At 40.6% G+C, this 24,815-nt stretch overlaps 2 protein-coding genes across 2 annotated transcripts in view; one reads left to right on the top strand and one right to left on the bottom strand.

Moving 5' to 3' along the window:
* Positions 1-18,409, top strand: part of mtus2b (microtubule associated tumor suppressor candidate 2b) — a gene marked incomplete at both ends in the record, with an annotated part of 32,916 nt that extends 14,507 nt beyond the window's left edge. The window contains 8 exons of the mRNA XM_083773251.1: positions 5,963-6,029; positions 6,796-7,010; positions 7,659-7,764; positions 15,996-16,069; positions 16,871-16,969; positions 17,291-17,410; positions 17,593-17,690; positions 18,202-18,409. Of these exons, the coding sequence (XP_083629377.1) occupies positions 5,963-6,029; positions 6,796-7,010; positions 7,659-7,764; positions 15,996-16,069; positions 16,871-16,969; positions 17,291-17,410; positions 17,593-17,690; positions 18,202-18,409 (987 nt within the window). The remainder of the gene's footprint in view (positions 1-5,962; positions 6,030-6,795; positions 7,011-7,658; positions 7,765-15,995; positions 16,070-16,870; positions 16,970-17,290; positions 17,411-17,592; positions 17,691-18,201) is intronic.
* A 3,580-nt stretch (positions 18,410-21,989) lies between these two features.
* Positions 21,990-24,400, bottom strand: LOC310865086 (stomatin-like; the record flags this gene model as incomplete). Its single annotated transcript, XM_083774082.1, has 7 exons — positions 21,990-22,181; positions 22,519-22,653; positions 22,950-23,153; positions 23,290-23,372; positions 23,653-23,725; positions 23,828-23,931; positions 24,313-24,400. 7 exons carry the CDS (start codon positions 24,398-24,400, stop codon positions 21,990-21,992), a joined length of 879 nt encoding a protein of 292 aa, XP_083630208.1.
* Positions 24,401-24,815: the final 415 nt, after the last annotated feature.

Raw genomic sequence — 24,815 nt, forward strand, 5'->3', positions numbered from 1 at the left:
GACCATGATAATGACATGATACTGACCATTTTTCAGACATGATAATGACATGATACTGACCATTTTACAGACATGATACTGACCATGATAATGACATGATACTGACCATTTTTCAGACATGATAATGGCATGATACTGACCATTTTTCAGACATGATACTGACCATGATAATGACATGATACTGACCATGATAATGACATGATACTGACCATTTTACAGACATGACACTGACCATGATAATGACATGATACTGACCATTTTACAGACATGATACTGACCATGATAATGACATGATACTGACCATTTTACAGACATGACACTGACCATGATAATGACATGATACTGACCATTTTACAGACATGATACTGACCATGATAATGACATGATACTGACCATTTTACAGACATGACACTGACCATGATAATGACATGATACTGACCATTTTACAGACATGATACTGACCATGATAATGACATGATACTGACCATTTTACAGACATGACACTGACAATGATAATGACATGATAATGACCATTTTACAGACATGACACTGACCATGATAATGACATGATACTGACCATTTTACAGACATGATACTGACCATGATAATGAGATGATACTGACAGTTTGACAGACATGATACTGACCATTTTACAGACATGATACTGACCATGATAATGACATGATACTGACCATTTTACAGACATGACACTGACCATGATAATGACATGATACTGACCATTTTACAGACATGATACTGACCATGATAATGACATGATACTGACCATGATAATGAGATGATACTGACAGTTTGACAGACATGATACTGACCATGATAATGTCATGATACTGACCATTTTACAGACATGATACTGACCATGATAATGACATGATACTGACCATTTTACAGACATGATACTGACCATGATAATGACATGATAGTGACCATTTTACAGACATGATACTGACCATGATAATGACATGATACTGACCATGATAATGACATGATACTGACCATTTTCAGACATGATACTGACCATGATAATGTCATGATACTGACCATTTTACAGACATGATACTGACCATGATAATGACATGATAGTGACCATTTTACAGACATGATACTGACCATGATAATGACATGATACTGACCATGATAATGACATGATACTGACCATTTTCAGACATGATACTGACCATGATAATGACAGGATACTGACCATTTTCAGACATGATACTGACCATGATAATGACCATTTTCAGACATGATACTGACCATGATAATGACCATGATAATGACATGATACTGACCATGATAATGACATGATACTGACCATTTTCAGACATGATACTGACCATGATAATGACATGATACTGACCATGATAATGAGATGATACTGACAGTTTGACAGACATGATACTGACCATGATAATGACATGATATTGACAGTTTTACAGACATGATACTGACCATGATAATGACATGATACTGACAGTTTTACAGACATGATACTGACCATGATAATGAGATGATACTGACAGTTTTACAGACATGATACTGACCATGATAATGAGATGATACTGACAGTTTTACAGACATGATACTGACCATGATAATTACAATGTTGCGGCGGCGCATCAGCTCACTGATTTTAACTGAATGTTGTGCATGACACCGTAGTGTGAAGAAGTATAAAATAAGGCATAAGTGGTTAATCAGACTAATCAATTTTGTTTATTTTTGTTTTTTTTCAAATGTGGTTCTGGATTATTATTGATGATTCATGGGAAAACATAATTTGCACCCCAATCCCCTGGCCTACACCACACCTGTATTGTAACTGCTAATGTTGCTGTCAGTATTGCTGTGTTCATGAAGGCCAGCTGTTGCTTTGATATAGGACTGGGGAGCTTCCCAGAGCTTCTTTTTTGCAAACAGTGTAGTATCAGAGAGATCTATCAGTGAGAGAGACAGTTGAGAGAACACAGGGCACATGCAAAGGCTTTGCCTGCCGTCAGTGCAGCGATATAAAACAGTGCAATTTTGTGATGTACTGTATGTGGCTGTGTGTGTGTCAGGAATCAAGAGAGATTTATGCTGCTTGTACCTGCTTGTACCTCATTCATTCATGCAGGTACAAGCAGCAAAATGTGTGTCTAAAAGACAGGATGTTGTGTTCAAGACATTTGAGGAATAATTATGTTAAAATGAATTACACCAGCTATTATTATTATGTTTCCTTATGGTATGATATCATCTGACATTTTATAAAAGTCAAGATGCCATGGCTTATGCTTGGTATCTATAGTTTAGGGTACAGCTTGGTCCCATGACACAACCAAGCTCCCCTCTTATCTTTGTATTTAGTGTAACTAATAGGCTCTCTCCCTGCTTTCTCATGAGAACTACTGCACCACCACCCTGAATGTTGTGTACTTCTCCCACAATCTCATGTATTAAACTTCTGTCTTAAAACATATTATAATGTTTCCGACTATAGTGTGGAGGCAAACTGTTGCCTCAACAATTATGAATTCATTGCACCTGTGTACTGACTGGTCCAAAAAGGTTTGAGAAACACTGCTCTATCGATTTGCAGTACCACTACTCCATTAATTTCTACCCGTATTACATGCATCATTGAAAGAAATAGCCAAACAAATAGCCCAAAAAAAGCCATTATTTGATTATTTCAATAGCTTTACATAAATTGTTTCATGTCTGAGTGTTGATTAGCCATTTACAATTCACTGTGGCTGTGTGAGCACATGTGTAATGTATGCACATGATTGTACTGTATGCCTCCTTGTGTGCTAGACCAGCTAATTGGCAACTTATTGATTACTTCCATCCTCCGTGTTTTGGTGACGAAAAAGCCCTGCACATGTGTATATGCATGCCAGCGCATTGTGTGTGTGTGTGTGTGTGTGTGTGTGTGTGTGTGTGTGTGTGTGTGTGTGTGTGTGTGTGTGTGTGTGTGTGTGTGTGTGTGTGTGTGTGTGTGTGGAGGGGTGGTTCAAGGCAGGGCAGGGTGTGTTTGTGTCTGGCTGGTAGCCTTTGTTCGAGCAGCGATCATGCTGGACGCATCAGGAAAAGAGAGGTGAGGCTCCCGTCCTTCTATCTCCCCTCCCCTCTCGCTTGCTTTTCCTGGTTCCCTCCCTCCCCTCCTCTTGTTCTACCCTATATCTCTCCGTCTCTCTGTCACCGCCGCATCCAGCCTCAGGGATGCTGTCTGCCAGCTTAGTATGGGCCACTGCTGCTCTAAGCTACATCTCCAACGACTGCACTGCCTGGACCAAACGGTAAAGGCAGCATCCTTTGCCTGAGGATTCCTTTGTGTGTGTGTGTGTGTGTGTGTGTGTGTGTGTGTGTGTGTGTGTGTGTGTGTGTGTGTGTGTGTGTGTGAGTGTGCGTGCATGTGATTGGAGGGAGGCGGTTGTCTTGCAGTGAGCATCTATGTGAGGTTTTCTGTCAACTGGTTTCCTACTAGCAGCTAGAGTGCCAAGGAGGCAGTGAGATTAGCTCTGCATTATTCTGCTGAGTCAAAACTCTCTCTCTGTCTCTCTCTCTCTCTCTCTCTCTCTCTCTCTCTCTCTCTTACATTTTGCAGTGCTATTAAATACCTTACTATGCTACTTAGCTTGTAGGTCTGCTTGTGTTGGTTCCTGGCAGGCAAGCATACTGTTCATACATAGCATGTATGCTAGTGTGTAGTCCGTTCACTTCTGCATGTGTCTGTCCTGAGTGACTCCCTGCATCAGCTGTGTTTCTACTTTCTGAGAGAGAAAGTGTCACAATACTGATCTGATTTTGCTGCTCTTGTCTGAGCATGGAATGGGCAAGTTTACATTTATATCACTTTTGGATTCATAGAAGTGTCCTTCTTCCGTCTTAACTGCCATGTAATTTGGTTCTCAGGGCCAAAGACATTGACCCTTGATTTGTGACCTGCTTGTAAGCTAGACATTTTTACAGATTCTTTTTTTTTTACAGCTGATGTCCTTGTAGAATGTAGAAGCTTGCTTGTGGAAGCCATGTTTATTCTGTTCACTAGCTGTGCTCAAGGAACTAAAACGGATTAAGTTGCCACAGAGATGGCTGAACATGAGATGGAAAAATTGTAATGCATGTCACGCACTCCCTTGAGACAGTAGGCTGGGCTGGGGCAGGATATGGGTGGGGTGGGATTGGATGGGGGTCTGGGCAGGACCATGGGGGGTTTATATGCTGGGTGGCAGCCTGACGAATTACAAGTGAAACCTTTAGTGACCCTCCTCCACCCTCGGTGAGGTCACTGCAATCTCTGTCTGATGACAGTATATGTTACGAGCAAGACCTTTGAGAGGGGTAATTGCTGCATTCAGTGGATGTATATTACTCACGCTAAAATCCTCACTGTTAATTGAACTCTGAGAATGTGAAAATAGACCAATTTTTAAACACAGAGATAAATGATTGAATACTGATGATTGTACTGTGCTGGCTCTCACACATCACTGTCCATCATTTGTCCAATGAGAAGGAGGGACTCTGAGGAGGTCACGCTATGAACAGTCCCCAGTGGATACAGTGTAGGAAGCCACCCACTGACATTCTAATGCCTTGTTCTGTTACCAGTACAATTACATTGATTTGTGTAGTTAAATGGACAGACACGTTGTCACTGCCGTTGTTTCAGGTTTTATGATAACCACTTTCACTATGATGTGTATCATGGTCAATATTAGGGGTGGGACGATATGGGTACCTCACGATACGATATATATCGCGATATTAGGCCCTCGATAACGATAATATCATGATATTCGATATATTGCGATATTTGCGATATATCAATATATTGTATGAAATTTCATCAACGATATATCACGATATCTGCAACTACAAAATACTTGGAACTGAAAAAAACGCTATTTTCGTGCTCGGACACAGGGAGACAACACAGCTGTCTATAGGAGTGGTTGCACCACTCAAACACAAAATTAATACTCAATAAACTCCCCCTTTGCATACCCTCATCATAATACCTCACAAACACCACCAACTGACCATTATCACTGCACTGGTATCATCATAATGCCTCACAAACACCACCAACTGACCATTATCACTGGCATCATCATGATACCTCACAAACACCACCAACTGACCATTATCACTGGCATCATCATGATACCTCACAAACACCACCAACTGACCATTATCACTGGTATCAGTGGACTTGTCCACTGCTGGGGAAATGCATTCTGCATTTTGTATTCCCACAAAGCTGTTTGGACAAATCACCATCCAGTAATTCAGTATTTCTGGTTGCTGTGGAATGTGAGAGTGGGATTTGCTTTATTTTAGCTGTCATTTCCTCCTTTTCTAAACATGTTTTTCATCACTTCATTATGAAGTTTGTTTTTCTTTCGATATCGATATTTTAATAATCAATATTGATTATTTATCACGGGAGGACGTATCGATATATATCGCAATATCGATATTTCAGCACACCCCTAGTAAATATCATATCATTGATACATCGTGTCAGTATCATGGTCAGTATCATGGTCAGTATCATGTCTGTATCATGGTCAGTATCATGGTCAGTATCATGTCTGTATCATGGTCAGTATCATGGTCAGTATCATGTCAGTATCATGGTCAGTATCATGGTCAGTATCATGTCAGTATCATGTCAGTATCATGTCTGTATCATGGTCAGTATCATGGTCTGTATCATGGTCTGTATCATGGTCAATATCATGTCAGTGTCATGGTTAGTTTCATGTCAGTATCATGGTCAGCATCATGTCAGTGTCATGGTCAGTATCTTGTCTGTATCATGGTCATAAGGCTGGCCGATATGGATACAATGGAAGATATCTCAGTAATATGAATTAACCAAATACCTTGATAGCGATGTTATTGTGACGATAAGAACCAACATGCTGTGCTTTCTGTGTCTGTGTTTTAGAGTGAGACTGCCATTGTGAAGGAGAGGGAACTGTCCCTGGAGCTCGCCAGAATCAGGGATGAAGTGGGTAAGTGGGATGTCCCTCTGCAGGACTTGTGTAATGCATAAACATTATACATATATTTCCATGAATCACAGTGAGAACAAGCATCCCCTGAGTGCCCATCCCCTGTTGGTCATTTAAGTGGTATATTGTATGATGTCATGGTGCACCAGTGTGGTGCACCATTGACTGATGTCATGGTACGTACAGTAAAATCATCAGTGTTCATTTAACTTCAGTGTATAAATTAACCCAATCCTAGGAATCCTCAGATTTGTTATACTAGCCCTTACCCGTTGGGAGATATTTGCCCCCCCTTGTGGACGTGGGGGGTACTGCGCCCGGGTGCGTTTGTAATTGACTAATCAATTCATTAATAATCATTAATGTGTCAAATCGAAAAAAGGGCTGTTTTACGCCCTCCACATGCATATGGTCAATGATTGGTGCAGGCAGTAAGGAGTTACGACACTCAGACATTGTTAGAATTATAGTATGATGATGATGATGATAGTACCTCATTGTAATTATTTCACGTATAATTATTTTCAGTACAAGTGTGATATTACACTGTATGCACATTAACAACACAACACAACACTCTCGCAAACCAATTGGGTTTAAAGTCACAGAGTCAGGGTGCTCAGTTACAAACACAATGCCTATTGAGGACCCCTATTACATTGCTCCATTTCAACTCGTTGACACTTCCTTGACACACTCATCACAATAACACACAACCTTGGATCTCTGGTAAATCCAACGGCTGCTGTGCCTTGTTGTGGTCCAGCTTTCAGTGTTGCACGCTGGGAGCATCTGCAGCGGGAAAAGGAGGAGCTGGAGCAGCGTTTTGAGAGCCAGCTGCAGGGTCTGCGGGAACAGCAGCGGGTTGAGCTGGGGGCGCTGGAGGAGAGGCTGAGGGCCCAGCACACAGCAGAGACACAGCGCCTGCAGGACCAGCAACACAGCGAGCTGGAGGAGCTACGCACCACGCAGCAGGAACAGGTGTGTGTGTGTGTGTGTGTGTGTGTGTGTGTGTGTGTGTGTGTGTGTGTGTGTGTGTGTGTGTGTGTGTGTGTGTGTGTGTGTGTGTGTGTGTGTGTGTGTGTGTGTGTGTGTGTGTGTGTGTGTGTGTGTGTGTGTGTGTGTGTGTGTGTGTGTGTGTGTGAGAGTTCGTAGCAGGCTGTCTGTGGAGGCACGTGAGCAGAGTCTGCATTCTAGTCCACTATCCATTGATATCATGGTCCCAAGACACCTTTGTTTCATATAAAGTAGGTCAAGACCATAATCTTACAGAGATCCAACAATTCCCCCCTGAGCTTGGCAATGGTGACAAAGGAAAACTCCTGTTTAACGGGAAGAAACCTCAACCTTGAACGGTTGGGTTGAGACTAGAGTGAGGGGTGAGATGGACAAAGGACACTTTGACACTAAGCCAGCAGGAGCCTACTAACCTCCTGAGCTACTGACGCCCTCCACACATATATTGTTAATTACAGTACAGGTATGTTAGTTCCCATTATAACCATGGTGTTATTAGGGTGACACATTTTGTTTAAGCTTTAAGTTATGATGGTGCCTGACCATTAATGGCCTTCTGAGGAGGAGGATTTAAAAGTCAGTTCCTTATAAGTGCACATGTCATTGTCCCAGATTGAGGACATGAGCGATAGCCATGAAGGCTCCTTGATGGAGATGGAGACAACTCACAGTGACACTCTGGCCACCCTGCAAGAGGAACACGCCAGGACAGTCAAAAGTAAGCACTACATCCTCCACCATCATACCGACTGAAATCGTACTTGACAGAGAAAGGTGTTAAAGGGCCGCTTCACCCCTTTTGCAACCCGATCTCATTTTAATGATGTTTAGGTCACAAGAAACACTTTCCTGTGTGTAATGTGTGTTTTTAGATATGTTAGTATTTCAAAGTGCCTGTGATGTCACAGGCTGCACAGGCACTGATCTCACTTCCTTCCTGGACTACATGTTGTCTCGTCTCAGTAACACTGCATCCACACTGTAGCGTCAAAAAGATGCCAAAAGCTGTGAGCGGCAGGTGTCTCTTCCTCGTTTTTAAATAGCTGGTGAATGGAAATGAAGCTCCCCACCACACGGTAAAATGCAGCGTTCACCAGCTGTCTAAAAACCAGGAAGAGACGCCTGTCGCTTGTGGCTTTTGGCATCTACATGACGCTACTGGCTACAGTTTGGATGCAGTGTGTGACAGCCCCCCCCCCCCCCCCCTCTCCACAAGGAGGAGCAGTGCACCAAAGCATCATGGCCATTGTTCTCCACCATTACCCTACCCTTTTTTTTGTTATCAAATGTTTTTTATTTTAAGACAAAAATCACAATAAGACACGTTAACAACATGAAAGACTTAAAGCAAACAAAACACATATAAAACAACACATAACAGCAAAAGCAAGGAACACAAAAACAAACAATCCCACCCACCCCTCCCCCCCGAGACCAAAGATGCCACAAAATGTCATTACTCCTACTACTGTGCAATGGAAACAAAAAATAAATAAATAATGATAATAATAATAATGATTAAACCATGCCCTTAACCAAATCTGCAATACCAGACCAAATCTCAATGTTTTCCTCTTTTGCACCATGCAATCTTGCTGTAGACATTTCTAGATAAATGATATCCAGAAAGGTCAAAGCCCATTGGCGAAATGACAATGTATGAGGCGGTTTCCAGTGCGAAGCAACCATCTTCTTTGCGGCCGTTACGCCAGCAAAGAAGACACGAATACGGGTGTTATTTAATGGCAACTGGGATACATCATTTAATAAGAATAGAGATGGGGAGGGTGTGATGTTAACTTGTAGAATAGTCGAAAGGTTAGTAGCAACCAAATTCCAAAATGTGAGGACACTCGGACACTCCCACACCATATGAAAGAATGTACCTATGGTGTTTGACTGTTTGAAGTGCAGAAAGTGCAGTTGTGATTATTTAAAATCCGCATAGCACACAATCTACGGGGGGTTAAGTATGTCCTATGAACAAAATTTAGATGAATTTGTTGATGATCAGGATTCCTAGAAGACAGGACAACATTAGACCACACTGTATCCCAGCTCCAATCTGGATCTAGATTTGGTATGTCATTCCTCCATACAGTATCGACAAGCAAGGTCCCATAACTAGATTCTAATAAATAATCATACAATACGGAAACAAAACCTCTTGACCTAACATCACAGATAAGTCTATGCAAAGGGTGCATTGCAAGGGGGGTCTGCCATGGCACCCCATATGTCCTCATGGCAGTTCTCAATTGTAAATAGAAAAAAAAAGAGTTACCAGGCAAGTTAAAAATATCACATAAATTCTGGAAAGAACGTAAACCATTAACATCAAATAAATCACCCAAAGTATCTGGGAAAACGAATAGGACGATTGTCCAAAAGCAAACCATCATTGTTGAACACTGGGGAAAACGAATTCCATTTCAAATCAATCTTGCGCAATTTTTCAGCCGCTCTCCACACTGTTACTAAATGAGAAATGATTGGCCCAAAGCGAACTTTGCATTGATTATTCGTTATGTTTGAATAGATCAGATCTCTCAATTCAACAGGATGAACCAAACTCTCCTCAAGCTCTCGCCAACAAACCTTTATAGTTGTGTCGAAATATCTTAAAAGGGGGCGAAGAGTGAAAGCCCAATAATATAATTTGAAGTTAGGCAACGAGAGACCAGCTCTGGTCCGCTGTAACAAGGAAAGTTTGAGACGTGGGCGTTTCCTATTCCACACAAATTTAGATATAGCATAATGAATCTTAGTCCAATACTGTGCTGGCGGTGGCAGTGGGAGCATAGAACTCACAAAATTAACCCTAGGGAGGACATTCATCTTTATGATTGATACTCGAGCTCGAAGAGAGTTGGGCAATGACGACCATCTGTCTAAATCAAGACAAATTTTGTTCAAAGTGTCACTATAATTGTTTTTAACAGTAGCTTGAAGAGACGGGAACACATCTATGCCAAGATATTTAAATTTGTTCACTATACTGGGATTATGGGAGGCAGAACAACAGATCGCATCTCCTCATTTGGCGGCAAAAGGGCTGACTGATTTTGTAGCCTGAGATGGCACTGAACTGATCAAAAATCTTAAGAATGTGTGTAATTCTTAAGTGTGTGACTGTGGAGCATTCTCAATAAACAGCAGGATGTCGTCCGCATATAAAGAAATACGATGTTGTGTGTTGTTAACTGAGATAGGTGTGATCGCTGTGGACTGACGTACTGTCTGCGCTAACGGTTCGAGCGAGAGGGCAAAAAGGAGAGGACTAAGGGGGCAACCTTGCCTCGATGACCTGCCTATCATGAACAGTGGAGAACAAATCTTGCCTGTTAATACCATCGCTGTTGGATTTGAGTACAATACCTTAATCAATGTGAATGAATGTGGGACCAAATCCCATCTTATCTAGCACCGCCCACAGAAAAGGCCACTCCAAACGGTCAAAGGCCTTCATAGCATCGAGCGACAGCACCGCAGCAGGAGATCGGAGGTCACCAGCTCGGTCAATAATATGCAACAATCGTCTAACATTATCAGTGGCCAATCTGGTGCCTATAAAACCTGTCTGATCACAATGTACCAACCTAGTCATGTAACCCTGTAAACGACGTGCGAGCACCTTAGCAAATATTTTTATGTCAGCATTCAACAGTGAGAGCGGCCTGTAGCTCCCACATTCCGTGGGGTCTTTGTTCTTCTTCAACAACAAAGATATAATGGCTACATTAACGTCTCTGGAGAAGGAGCCCCTTTCAATCTCAAACTGAAACATATCATGCATGTGCGGACCCAGATCGTCCCAAAACAGAGTGTATAGTTCAGGTGGTATCCCATCCAAACCCAGTGACTTGCCTTTGCGCATCCCACTGACTGCTTCCTTTAATTCCGCTCTAGAAATTGGTCTGTCTAAAGCCTCTGCGTCGGCCTCGCTGAGGGTTGGTAACTGAATTGTAGATAGAAAGTCATTACATTTACCTACATTATGAACGACCTCAGAGGTGTAGAGCTCATTATAAAAATCACGAAACACAGCATTGACCTCTTTAGATTCTGTAATCATGGCTCCAGTTGTTGACTTGACACTTACAATATCTGCAAAATGCTCATTAGACTTAAGACGTAGTGCTAGTAGATGGCTAGGCCTTGCACTATTGAAATAATAATTTTGTCGTGTACGTTTCATTTGAAACTCAGAACAACGTTTAAGAATGGAGTTCATTTCTTTCTTAACTAGCTCTCTCTGGGTTGCTGTGCGTTCATCAAAGCTATTCTGGAGAGCAGAATCCAACGTGGCAAAGCGGGCCTCTAGTTCAACCAGCTTGGCTGACCTTAACTTTCTCACAGTAGAAGAATAGAGTGTTGAGTTACTTCTGATAAATCCCTTAATTGAATCCCATAAAATTCTAGGGTCATCAACTGAGCCCACATTGATATTTAAGAATTCAATTAAGAATTAAAGAATTTAAGAATTAAATTCCGTCAAATCCAATAGAGTTTTAGTTAGTCATTTGTAAAATCCTTTGTCCAGAACATTGGGAGCGTAAACAGACACTAAAGCAAGCATTTTGCCCTCCAAGCGGATTTTAGCAATAGTTATCCTACCATCATTGTCAGACCAATCACCCAAAAAATCTAGTCTAATTCTGCGTCTCGCCAAGATTGCCACTCCTTTAGCTTTGGAAGTTGCAGCAGAAAAGGCCAAGTGTTTATTAGCCAAACGATTGGCATCCTGTTTTAAAAGATGAGACTCCTGAATAAATGCAAAATCAATCGATTTGGAACGCAATACCCCTAAAATACTAGTTCGCTCATGAGGCACATTCAATCCATTTACATTGAAGCTTTAAATTTAAAATTCTGTCATAGTTGTGGCTCAAAACTAATACAAGACAAGCACAGTAAAACATTACAAAGACATCCCTCTTGGTCCCGTTCCAAACACCCCACCCAACAAAAAACCACAACAACCCCACAAAGAAAAGAAAACAACAATATAACAACATTATAGAAAACACACAACAACTAGAAAAAGTGCCCTTCCGGGCACAGGTCTCCACCAGGTTATCCACAGATCCGTGCAGTTAGAGGTAAAAACACTTTTCGGCCAGTTATAGCGCCACCTTGAGGCTGAGTTGAAATTGTTCATGTGGCATTTCGTCCTCGGCCTAGTGGGAATGTGGGTGCACAATTTCACGGAAATCACGCGATGTGTTCATGATTTGCAGCATTTTGTTTGAAACTGAGCACTCCTGTGAACTTTGGAAGCCAATCTTAACCAATCAGGATGGAGTCTGATAAATCTGAAAGACCCGTTTCGTTGAATGGCTCTAGAGAGACTGTGTACCAATTTGCGTGATGTTTGGACAAAATCTGTAGGTGTACTGTGCAAAAACTTGTTTTGCACAAAGCGGCCTCCTGGTGGCGCTATAACAGGCCGTTCTGGAAAGTTTGGGGCAGAGGTTCATGGTTGGCATCCAGGGAGTGTGTGTGCAAAATATGGCATCGAAAAACTTGTTTTGCACAAAGCGGCCTCCTGGTGGCGCTATAACAGGCCGTTCTGGAAAGTTTGGGGCAGAGGTTCATGGTTGGCATCCAGGGAGTGTGTGTGCAAAATATGGCATCGACCGGGTTAACGGTGGCCGAGATTAGCTGTTCACGGACACACGGACACACGGACGGACACGCGGACGGACGGAGTGCAAAACATACTCTCCCCACATGCCTTCGGCCTGGTGGAGACAATGAAGCTTGTAATGAAACTACACTCCCACTACAGCAGTCTTGCATAGAAAACAATTATATATTGAAAAGTAAATAAATTAAATTAAGAATTGTTCTATTCCCAATCATGCTACCTTGAAGAGCCTCAGTATTGATAATGAAACAGGAGAAGAAAAAATATATATATACATCAAAAAAAGAAAAAAGAAAGAAATGCGTCGTTCTCATCTAATCCGCCTAACATACACATACAAAGTCCCAATAATGATAAAATAAAATACAGTAGGTTCATTTAAAAAGAAAAAGGGGATCAGTGATAAACAACAACAATTGTAGTCATAGTATATCAGACTCTTAAAATGAAAAAAAAAAAAAAAAGGTTTCTCCAGATGAAACAGGAGATCTTTTTTTTATATATAAATGTTTTCTCCTTTTTTCCATCTAGTCCGTCTAACATACATTTAAAAGCCCCAATAATGAAGAAAAAATAATAATAGGTTCATTTAAAAAGAAAAAGGGGATCAGTGACATAAACAACAACTATTTTAGTCACAGTATATCAGACTCTTAAAATGAGAAAAGTTTGAATAAATGAAAATTTTAGACAGTTTCCCCAATGTCACAACCACTAGATCCTCTCTCATCCAAGCCATCTAAAATAAACATCGTGTAGGATTGTCAAGTGTTCACTAGGTGGGGCCAGAGACCACATACACAGGGAGGCCTAGCTCACTGTTTCAAAGAATTGTGTGGAGGAGTATGGTAGGGGGGCAGTAGAGGGCCGAAAATCACAAAGAGAGGAGATTACAATAAAAAGAAAAAGGAAACAAAATGCCGGATGTCAGGGATGATAGTGATGTCATTGTCCATTCCTTCTAAGGTTAACATAGGATTCTCCTCTTTTTTTTCCACGTAGAGGGAGGAGAAAAAAAAAAAAAAAGAAAACGTCGCCATTGTTTGTCACTGAGCCGTCTGGGCTTAATAATGTTCATGATCACGTCCAGTATACGCTTGGTATCACGTTACTTCAAGTAGGCCTTTGCATCATATTAAATAACAACGTTCAATCTCACATACACGCACGCACACCCGCACCACACAGATCTTCACGATGCTTTAAAATAATAAAACAATTAATTAATTACAATCAAGCAACCTATCAGCGCTTAATCCCGTATGCACGCACGCACTTACATTCACGTACACTCACACACGTATACACACGCGCACACACATACATACCCACACACAGTCACACACACACACACACACACACACACACACACACAAAATAATAATAAAATAAAGAACAGGTTACATTCGGACCTCAGAATTAAATCTCTCCATGCATCAGCCCCCCCCCAAACGAGTGTCGGAGTTTAGTATAAAATGTAATAGATAAAATAAGAAATATAAGAAATGTGCGTCCGACCCCTCCCAGTCCCAGCTTCCATCCAAAAGTATTGTCGCTTGGATAATTAAAAAAAATATATATATATATATAATAATAATGGATCGTTTTAAGGGAAAATAAAATATTAAGTATGGGGAAGAGGAATCAAAGTAACAACAAAAAAAAAGAGGAAGAGATGTGGTAGCTAGCTTGGGGATAGTTCTAGATGTGTGGTAGTTACCACACTTAAACAAACATTACGCGGTACCGTTGTCGTCGGCGGGAGGAACGTCCTCGTCAGGTCCAGCAGGTCCAACAGCAGCAGCGTTCGGGCCCGGCAGCGATCCGTTGTTCATAGGACTTCATGGCTTCTGCGGCGGTCTTGAAGTTATGGGTAGAGTTCTTGAACTGAGCATATGGGAGCAGACAGCACTAGAAAAATGCAGACTTAAACCGACACATTACTATAGGTTTCTGGATGATATATTTGGAATATGGGAACATAGCAAAGAAGAATTCCAGGAATTTATTGATGTTCTAAATAGCCATCATAGATCCATAACGATACAATTTGTGACACACACTGAAAGGATTGACTTTCTTGATGTAACAATCTTCAAGGGCCCAAACTTTAACACAAATGGGAAACTAGACTTAAAAGTATTTTTTAAAGAAACAGACACCCACGCCCTATTACACAAAACGTCATTCCACCCGACACACTCCTACACAGGGATAGTCAAATCACAACTACTAAGATTCCATAGGATTTGCACGCAAAGAAGTGATTTCAAAATAGCTTGTAAAACACTATTTAAGGCCCTCAGACCAAGAGGATACACTAGGACATTCCTCCGGAAAGCCCAAAATACCTTCTTAGAAATAAGAGTGCGGGATCCAGGCCCTAAATTGGCCCTGATAACCAGTTATTCAACACAGAGCACACTAGCCAACAACAGAATAAAAAGGAATTTAGAGAACCGAACGGATGATCTTCTAAAAGATTATAAAATTATATCGACCTACAGAAAAAACAAAAACCTTAAAGATTATCTATTACACAGCAAGCTAAAAGAAATCAACACACCAGCACGCCAGGGACCAGAATACTTCAAACCCAAACAATTAGTCAAAAATAAAACTACAAGACGCGTGTTAGAGATTAAACAACAAATAACAGCCAGAACCAGCAACTGCATTTACTTAATCACATGTGAAAAATGTGGTTTACAATATGTCGGAGAAACAGGTAAAACAATAGGTACAAGGCTGGGACAACACAGATACAATATTAACAATGGAAAAAAGACAACCACAAGGTTTGTGCAACATTTCATGGCTCACGGCATTGAAGCTCTAAAATGCGCTGGTCTTCAACACAATCCCAACTGGACAGTAGGACAAAGACGTTTTAATGAAAAACAGTGGATTAAGAACCTCAACACGGATTTTCCTGGAGGCTTAAACATGCCTAAAATCAGATCTTGAACACAACAAAACTTAAACTCAGGATTAAACTGGAGAAATCTAAAAGTGATTGGATCAGACTTCCTTCGGATACATGGCGAATGCATTTATTCCTTGCACTGTGCCTACACATGTTGCGACCTTCGGTCGCAACATGTGTAGGCACAGTGCACTGAAGTTTTTTAATTCCCCCCCTCTCCACAAGGAGGAGCAGTGCACCAAAGCATCATGGTCATTGTAGGAATTCAGCAATCTAGTAATTTATCTACTACAAAAATACTATTAACATTGAATGACTGCAGTTCCAGCGGTGAAATGTCAGTTTAATGAACTATTATCACCTTTTATGTCAGACCTGAAGATGGCTCATGAGCAGCAGAGGAAGAGTCTGCAAGAGGAGTTTGAGAAGCTCAGACTGTCACTGAAGGTACACACACACACACACACACACACACACACACACACACAAACACAAACAAACATGCATAAATATTCATATTTTTTATCTACAAGACACAACACTCTGTCAGGTGGAAATATTGTATGTCAATTTCCGTAAATGGAAAAAAGAAAGTGTGTTCAGATGTCTTCTTAATACATTTAATTTGTTAATTATTTTTAAAACCCACAGACAGAAAGCACTTTCAACCTGGCGTCCCTAACGTTAACGTGAACGTTTTCCAACCTATTTCTATTCATACATAGAGTAGATGCAGATGCAGACTTAGATAGCACTTGATACAGACTTATAGCATGTTATGTAGACAGCACTATAATTGCATTGTATGTAGTCATAGCACGTCATAGTACATATGTACATATGTATAGCATAGTAGTATATATAGTTTATATGTATAGTTTCATTATATAGATATTCCACTGTTACTTTCTTAGCTTACGCATGTTTCATGATAAATGTTTTTATGTGATGTATTCCCATGCTTTTTTGTTCTTGCTTAATGTAAATCGCTCTGGATTAAGAGCGTCTGCTAAATGCCTAAATTGTAAATTGTAATGCAGCATACAAGGCCACATGCCATTTTGCTACTTTGTGTGACACTGTCATACAACAAAATATAAAACAGAAACAGTTCATCAATTTATGATTTTTTTAAATTAAATTATGAAATTTGGAGCTATAAGGTTTACTGACACAATATGATCAATTATTCAGTTACTGAGTGTGTATATAACTATAACAGGGTTATGTTGTGTGTTGGGTGAACAGGATCAAGTGGACACCTTGACATTTCAGAATCGCAGCCTGCGAGACCGAGCCAAGCGCTTCGAGGAGGCTCTGCGAAAGAGCAGCGATGAACAGATAGTGGTAACATTTTAGGCTTCATTTATGTTGCACGCCAAAAATAACAGATCTACAAGCTCACAAGTTTGAGCTTGTACATCAGCTATTTCAGTGTCATGTTTTTCCCTTTAGTAGCTATTACACTAACCACAGAGGTTACTAGGTTAGTTACTTTAGCTGGTGTTGCACTTAATAGCAAAGAAATAAATCCTCAGCACTAGTTTAACTAGTATACTAATGGACCTGTGCGGATTTTACTCTGCCGTATGATTAGTTTAGCAATTTTACTAAGCAATGATTGTTGATAGTAACATTTACTGGAGCTTTTCTCCTACGGTTTAACAGGATGCCCTGGCTCCATACCAACACATTGAGGAGGACCTGAAAAGTCTGAAAGATGTTCTAGAGATGAAAAATCAGCAAATCCACCAACAGGAATTGAAGATCTCAGAACTCGAGAAAATGGTAGGCTCAAAATTGCTGCCTCCTATTTAATAAAAAATATATGCTGTGCAAAATTGTGTATGTGAATAGGACAATAACTCTCACCACAAGTTACATTATTTGTAATCTGAAATGTGCTTTATGCATTTATAGATAATATGAAGAATTTAATGTTGTACCTTTACCCATGTGTTTTTGAGCAGGGCGAAAAGAATGCATACCTGGAGGAGCGAGTTCAGGTTTTACAGCAAGAAAATGAGGACATGAAGGCCCGGATAGATAACAACCTCGCTGTGTCTCGGTCAGTTCTGTTTAAGGGTTGCTAAATATATTTCAAACTACAGTATGAAACCTTTGGATGTGGTAAAAATATAAAAGAAAAAACGTTTCAATGAAAGAGTTCATCTTCAGTAGGTTTCCAGGTTTGATTGATTGACATTTCAAACAAAAGTCAATACAAAAACTGTTCCTGTGGACAACACCATGATTAAGCATTACACTTGTTTACAACAGGATCCACCATATTCAATTCATCAGAACATTTAGAGACATACAAATATACACTTCTATAAAAACAGGAAATCATCATATAAAGAATTACAGTAAAAAAGGAAAAAACAAGTACAGTATGGGGAAAAAGGGGGTGTGGGGGGAAACTCAGACTTAATTTACGGGGTGCTCTTTGAGAGCGGTTTTAAAGGAGTCAAGAGATTCACATGTCTTAATGGCTGTTGGTAGGGCGTTCTACAGGTAAAACGTACTATTTTGTATTGTAATTTAAAATTGTCTCTCATTACCCACTCCCTCTCCAGGCAACTGTCTGAGGAGAACGCCAACTTGCAAGTGCACGTGGAGAAGGAGAGCAACGAGAAGAAGCGCCTCAGCCGCAACAATGAGGAGCTGCTGTGGCGTCTGCAGACGGGCGAGCTGAGCCCCCGCATGTCCCCCGCCTCGTCGCCCATGCACCGCGCCTCCCCTGCACCCGGCTCCCCCGCGCGGCCACACTCCTACCATCAATGAGGTGCACTGGAAACCACACACTTGTCTTTTATCCAACCAGCTCTTACTTTGATCTGACGTCTATCAATCATCGAGGCATTTAAAAAACTGTGGAAGCTCCGAATGTGTTGTCCCCCGTCATGAAAAATCACACCTGTGTGAACCGAGTGGTGCAACTCCCCTCTCCCCCACCCCCCCCCCCCCCCCTCTCTCTCTCTCTCTCTCTCTGTCTCTCTCTCTCTGCTCCGTCAGATTAGCTTTATTATGGATATCAATTAACCTAGACAGTCAGTAGTTGGATTTGCGTCCAGCAGGTGGCAGCCATGTCACATACTTCTCTCTTTCCAATTTCACGCATGTGCACACCACTCGTGCTCATGACTGATACAGGATACATACACACATGATACATGGTACATACGGACATTCCTGATTGTAGGAGTGGTTGCACCACTCAAAAATGTGGATTGTTACACTATGTAGATGGCTAGATACTGTATACATCACTTTACCGACAGTTCCTCTGGAAGTTCCCCTCTTTATCTGAATCGTTTCTACAAATCTAACCCCATCTGATTTTTATCACGGATGGAAAGTGTTATGTTATTGACCAAGCCTGTACTTTCAAACCCCAAGAAAAGCTATCGTTTCAGAAAAAAAAGAAAGGATAAACTGTACGCTGCTCCTGTTCTAAGATTAATGTCCCACAACTCAAGGTAGGCGCTATGGTACATGAAGGACTCCAGCTGTGATACACTTCATCAGACTCAAGATCACACATGGTGCCTCCATCATTTCCATGTTTGTGCCTCTATCTGCAGTAGTACATCCCATTGTCGCCCAGGGCTCAGAATGGTGGATGTGTGAGATTATAAAACATAAAATAAAAAACAATCTAAAGTGCAACAGTAACCACAAGAAGCGCCTTTGCTATACATTTTCTTCCACCAGCAATCTCTCTCAAGGCACAGGCAATATTTAACATCACACATGAACCAAACTACCTGCTGTAGCGTTCTGATTCATGTAAAGCTCTGATTGCTCTCTTTTGTATGAACAGTATTAGTGTTGGATCAATTACTACCTGGTCACCTAATGGAACCTCAGTCGTTGGTTTCTTCTGAAACTGCAAAGCCAATGATCTCAACTGGTCCAAAATGTATGGTTACTAGATGGCAATTTCAAGTTGAATGAACTGCCAGACAGTAATGTAATCATATTCTTAATGTTCATTTGTAACTACTGTTCTTGTATCTTAAGTTTTATTTTGCTTATAGTAAAGCATGCACTGTCTTCCAGTTAAAATCCTACTCCTTGATGTTTTAGCAGCAGCCTGCAGTGTGGTGAGTAGAGAGGACAAACTTTAGGGCCGAAGCTTAATGCAACTTATCATCAAAATGCAGGCTTGCACAACAAACGTGACCTCTCATTTGTAATAAAAACAGAGTAAAGCTCCAATTTAATTGAATGATACATTTCATTACGTAATGGTGTATTGTTGATTGACAAAGTAGTTTTGTTTTGCAGGATTGCCTATTGTCTACACTCTACACTTTGTTTTACAGCACTAGTTATGTGACATGTTTAATAGCAAAGGCTATGATGTATTATAAAAGCAACACAGTACATTATGCACTGTCACAATCATCTGAAATTAATTTGCAATCCCAGAAGAAATACACTTTAAGGGCATTAAATACACTTTAAGGGCATTAAACAGTAAAGTGTAATAGTTTTAGTATCTGCACTTGAACCTTTGGCTACAAATCTAAAATATAGGACTGGTGTTAGACAGACAGTTCTATATGAGTGTTGTGTGCTCACAACACTCATGCTCTTTTTCATGCCATCTTCAAGTGTACCTTATCATCTCTCAAAGACTGGCTGAAAACATTTAATTATTGCAGTTTGCAAAGCTTTATATGTTTGTTTGCATTGTAATTGGGGTTACAACACATCCAACTAACTTGAATGCAGATGTGTGTCCATAGAAGGCATTATGGCATCAAAACATTTGTGTTCGATTGTATCCACATCCACATGTGGCTTTGTTGGAAAATTCATACTCACGGAAATTGCTCAATTTGATATAAAAAGATATTGTATGTACCATAACATGGTAATAGGATAATGGTGGGATTTTGCAAGCCGTTACCTCATCTCTCATATTGGAGAATAATCTCAGGTCTTGGAGACAGTCATGACTCATCATAGAAAAGCAACTGCCATCACTTTCTTTTTTTATTCGTCAATGGTTACGTTATTGTACTTTATCAGCTGATGCTCATACAGTACTATACAGTATGTTTACATTATCCTCTTAGCTCAATTGTATGTAATGTGACATGACATCATATCCTTGTGTGGGACATTATTTGGATGTACAGTATTTTTTAAAGTATCTCTAAGAGCCTTTTGCTGTTAGTGATTACCTATAAAGAATGTTTTAATAACTGCTAGAGAATTATCAAAACACCCCCTTTCAAAACATACTTTCAACTCGGAAAATGACTGAACTAGACATTGATTAGCTTCATGTAATACTCACAATAGCCATGTTTCAACGGCAGTTTGTTTGCCAAGCTAAATGCATTTAGCTTTGTCTCTGGTGGCTTGAAATGTATTTGAAATGGTTTTACTCTCTATCAGGTATTCCAACTGCTGCACTGATTGCCTCTGTGTCCTGTGGACATGATCTTGTACTCATTTACTGAATGTTTGTTTGACACCAGATTAGGAGGTATTGTTTACAGTAAATCAATGTCTTAGCAGGTTTGGTGTACGTATCACACAGATGTTGATACGCTTTTGATTGTTACAGGGCTTATGTTGTAAAGATTGTAATTATTTCAGCATACCATTATGCTGTGCATAGATTACTATGAAAGCATGTCTTTAAGATTGTCTTGCATTGTTTTGTTTTTTATATATCTACGTACTGTATATCATTTCAGATGTTTCCCCGCATAACTGCAACTGTAGCTTAGCTGGTTAAAATATTGTCGTCAGTGATAAGACACCAACATCTGTACTGTAAATGTTGCACTTTGAATTTAAGTATTAAACCTCAACAAGAAAATGTGTTTATAAAAGTAATAGGCTATATTATCTCGATATATATCATTGCTCTATATTCCTAGCAAGGTTCTTTTTTTTGTGATTATACAGACAAAAAAAAGCATAAGCATCTTTCTGTGATTTTTAATGAGCAGTTATTAGATATTCAGTTGTAAAAATAGATTACTATCTTTGACGATGAGAAAGATTATCACCTTTTACATACATTTTAATTAACTGTAGATATACATATTTGTCTGTCTGCTCTGAGGGGTAAAGGAAGAACCTCGTTACGTGTTGAGTTTGTATAATTTATGCTATTTTCAGCACGCACCACCATCATACAACAGAGTGTAAATTATTAACCACTTGAACCCCAGTATCCATAATCTGGGAGGATCATTAGCCGGAAATAGCAGATCTACATCTTGTAGATTGGCTGTGTAGACGGAAAGAATACCATAATACAGCCCACGTACAGAGCCAACTAAGGTCTGGTTTACCTCGTCTAGAGGGTTTAAGTGTTTACGCATAAATTTGTCCATTATTTCCTTTGCATGAAATGCTGCAGGAAGTCTATAGGCAGAGGGAAAATTATGGTGGAGTTCTTCTCTGCTGCGATGGTGTTGAGGGTTTGCAGGTAGCGCAGCTGCAGAGCGGAGGGGGACTCGGCAATCACTAGGGAGGCTTCTTTAAGTGCTCTAGAGGCGTTCATCTCTCCCTCAGCGGCAATAACCTACAACACAGATAAACAGTGGGGATGACACTCATGTGGGTCAAATGCAGGGTAATTTGTAGACATGTTCAGACACAAGGTCACACCCACATTACTGATTTGTTAGTCATTTTCACAGCAGTCATTTTCACATGAAACAGTAGGCCTAGCCGTGTGTTGTGTTGTACCAGCACTGTTGTTACCAATGATTCTAATTACAGATCAGGGTGCTATTGGGCATGTTTGTTCACTGGAAAGGCTCTTCTCTGCCAAATGGGATGGAACCTTAGTATCATTGGCGGTAGCACCTGTTTACTCTACTATTTCAGGTAAAAAATCTATTGTTTTTCCTCCTCACCTTGGCCCTAGCCTCCCTGGTGGCCTCTGCCTCTGCTGCCATGGCCCTTTGTAGCTGATGTGGCAGCTTCACGTCCTTGATCTCCACACGCTCCACTTTAATCCCCCATGGATCAGTTGCATCATCCAGGGATTCCTGCAGTCATCGTTTGAATAGGATACATGTCATGAGCAGTCTGGTTTTATTTGGGCTTTTATGCCTTCATTGATAAGACTGACAGGAAATGGGGAGTGACACGCAGCAAAGCTCGTCGGGATCAGGATTCGAACCCGCGACACGCTGTCAGGCTGACATTGCAGTCTAGGGTGGCTGGATCACCACGCCGGCGGCCCGGGCCAAATTTTTGATAGTTAGGAACCATATGAACCGTTACAGGTCAACTCAGAGAGTGTAAAGAACCAATGCTTTAGATTCAGCACGTTTGTTCTCACCTGCATACTCCGTGAGATGCCCTCTCTATCAGACAACAGCTCTGCAAGGTTCTTGGTACCAAGAACGTTCCTTAGGGTGGTCTGTGATAGCAGCCGTGTAGATGAGTTGGCATTGGTCACATTTGCCACAGCAGAGATGGGACAATGAATCCGGAAGTACACCACACCATCCACGGATACTGTCACTGAGTCTTTGGTTAGGATCTGCAGAGGAGTAGTGCCTGAGTTACACAATGATGCTTTCTTTGACTGAGATCAGTGTACTCTAGTCTAGTGGTGTATAAAGTTTCTGAGTAACTTGTAATTCTTTGTGAAACATAAACATTGAGAAAATCATTACCTCTTGAGGAGGGATGTCAAAAGATACTGTTCTCAGATCCACTTTCACAAAGCTGTCAGTGCAGGGCAGGACGAAGACAAGTCCTGCAAAAAAGAGTGCATCCCTTTACAACGGCCATGCGAGCTGAAACATATGGGGAATTAGGAAACTAATAGTACTACAAGGTTATGTCCAAAAATATATTATTTAAAATGATTTACTGTACTGCATTGCATCTTTATTAATTTTCTATGAATACTATATTTCAGATCAATGTTCTTATTTAAGCACAAATTTATTTCCAACGCGCATTTGGAATCCTCTAACTGGAGAAGCAATCCACATTGTATATTGTAAATGTAAACAATAGATGTAGCAGTGTACCTGGACCTTTGGGTTTCTTGTCTATAATCCGACCAAGCCTGAAAACAACAGCTCGTTCATACTCGTTCACTATCTGGAGGTCAGGGAGAGACAAAATGAGAAGAAGCGATTGAATTACAATTCAGGCTTAAGATGTGAACAATATGATTGTACAGTTTACTTCATAATACTCTACCTTAAGACAAATGAATATTGACAACGGGAACGTTACTGTGATGAAGATCATTGATATGATGACTATAGTCCAACCAAAACATCCCAGTGTACCAGAGTTTTTATCTGTACAGGAAGTAAAGAACAGCATGATGTCATCTTTGACTTTGCATATTCTCTGTGGCAACAACTGTACACACGCTTTAAAATGCTCCCTCTCTCTCTGATGAACCATTCATCGCACAAGCAAATTCATTTATAAATCCCAGACAATTACCAACTACAATCTAATTTGTAATAATGGACCTGACTCTAACCTGCACAATAATGCATCTGGTCCTGACCTGTTGTCATGTTACTTTGATTACTTCTACGGTAGTTATAAAGAGTCACTGTTGAGAAAGGAAGTGTTGCTTGTCTGTCTGATTACAACAATCCAAGGCAAGCTGACAAGAATCATTATTTATTTTCAACATATCAGAAAGTGAGAAAAGAACGTTCACATACCTTCTATGTTCTCTGGGGATCGTGGGGAACTTATCTGAATCTTACCCTGCGTAACCATCTCTGCAGTGCTGGACGCTGTGGATAGCATTAGCGAGGATGTTTCAGGTGTGCTGCACCAAAGACTACAGCGATGGGCTTATTTACCTGCACCTGTTCTCTCTCCCACAAGGGTGTGGTCTATCTGGTCTATTACCTCATGGTCTGCTGACGTCCATGAGAGACTGCATCAGGGATGCTCCCACTCACTGGCATGTGACTCTTGTTTGGCTTGCCATCAACATGAATCTTAAATATTATCTACATTGCTCTTTTATTAGAGAACTAATATGAAGTATAGTTTTACTTCCAAGACAGACATTTGATGAGTGCAGTTTATGAATAAACAATACATGGTATCTTGACACCAGGCTGTGGAAACATGATAGTCTCTTCAGACACATAGGATGATGGGATCATGTGTCGCAATTTCTCTCCCTGGTATTTTTCTCTGGGCGGGAACCCCT

Source organism: Protomyctophum parallelum (assembly GCF_964188405.1).
Source record: "Protomyctophum parallelum genome assembly, chromosome: 9".
NCBI classification, from domain to species: domain Eukaryota; kingdom Metazoa; phylum Chordata; class Actinopteri; order Myctophiformes; family Myctophidae; genus Protomyctophum; species Protomyctophum parallelum.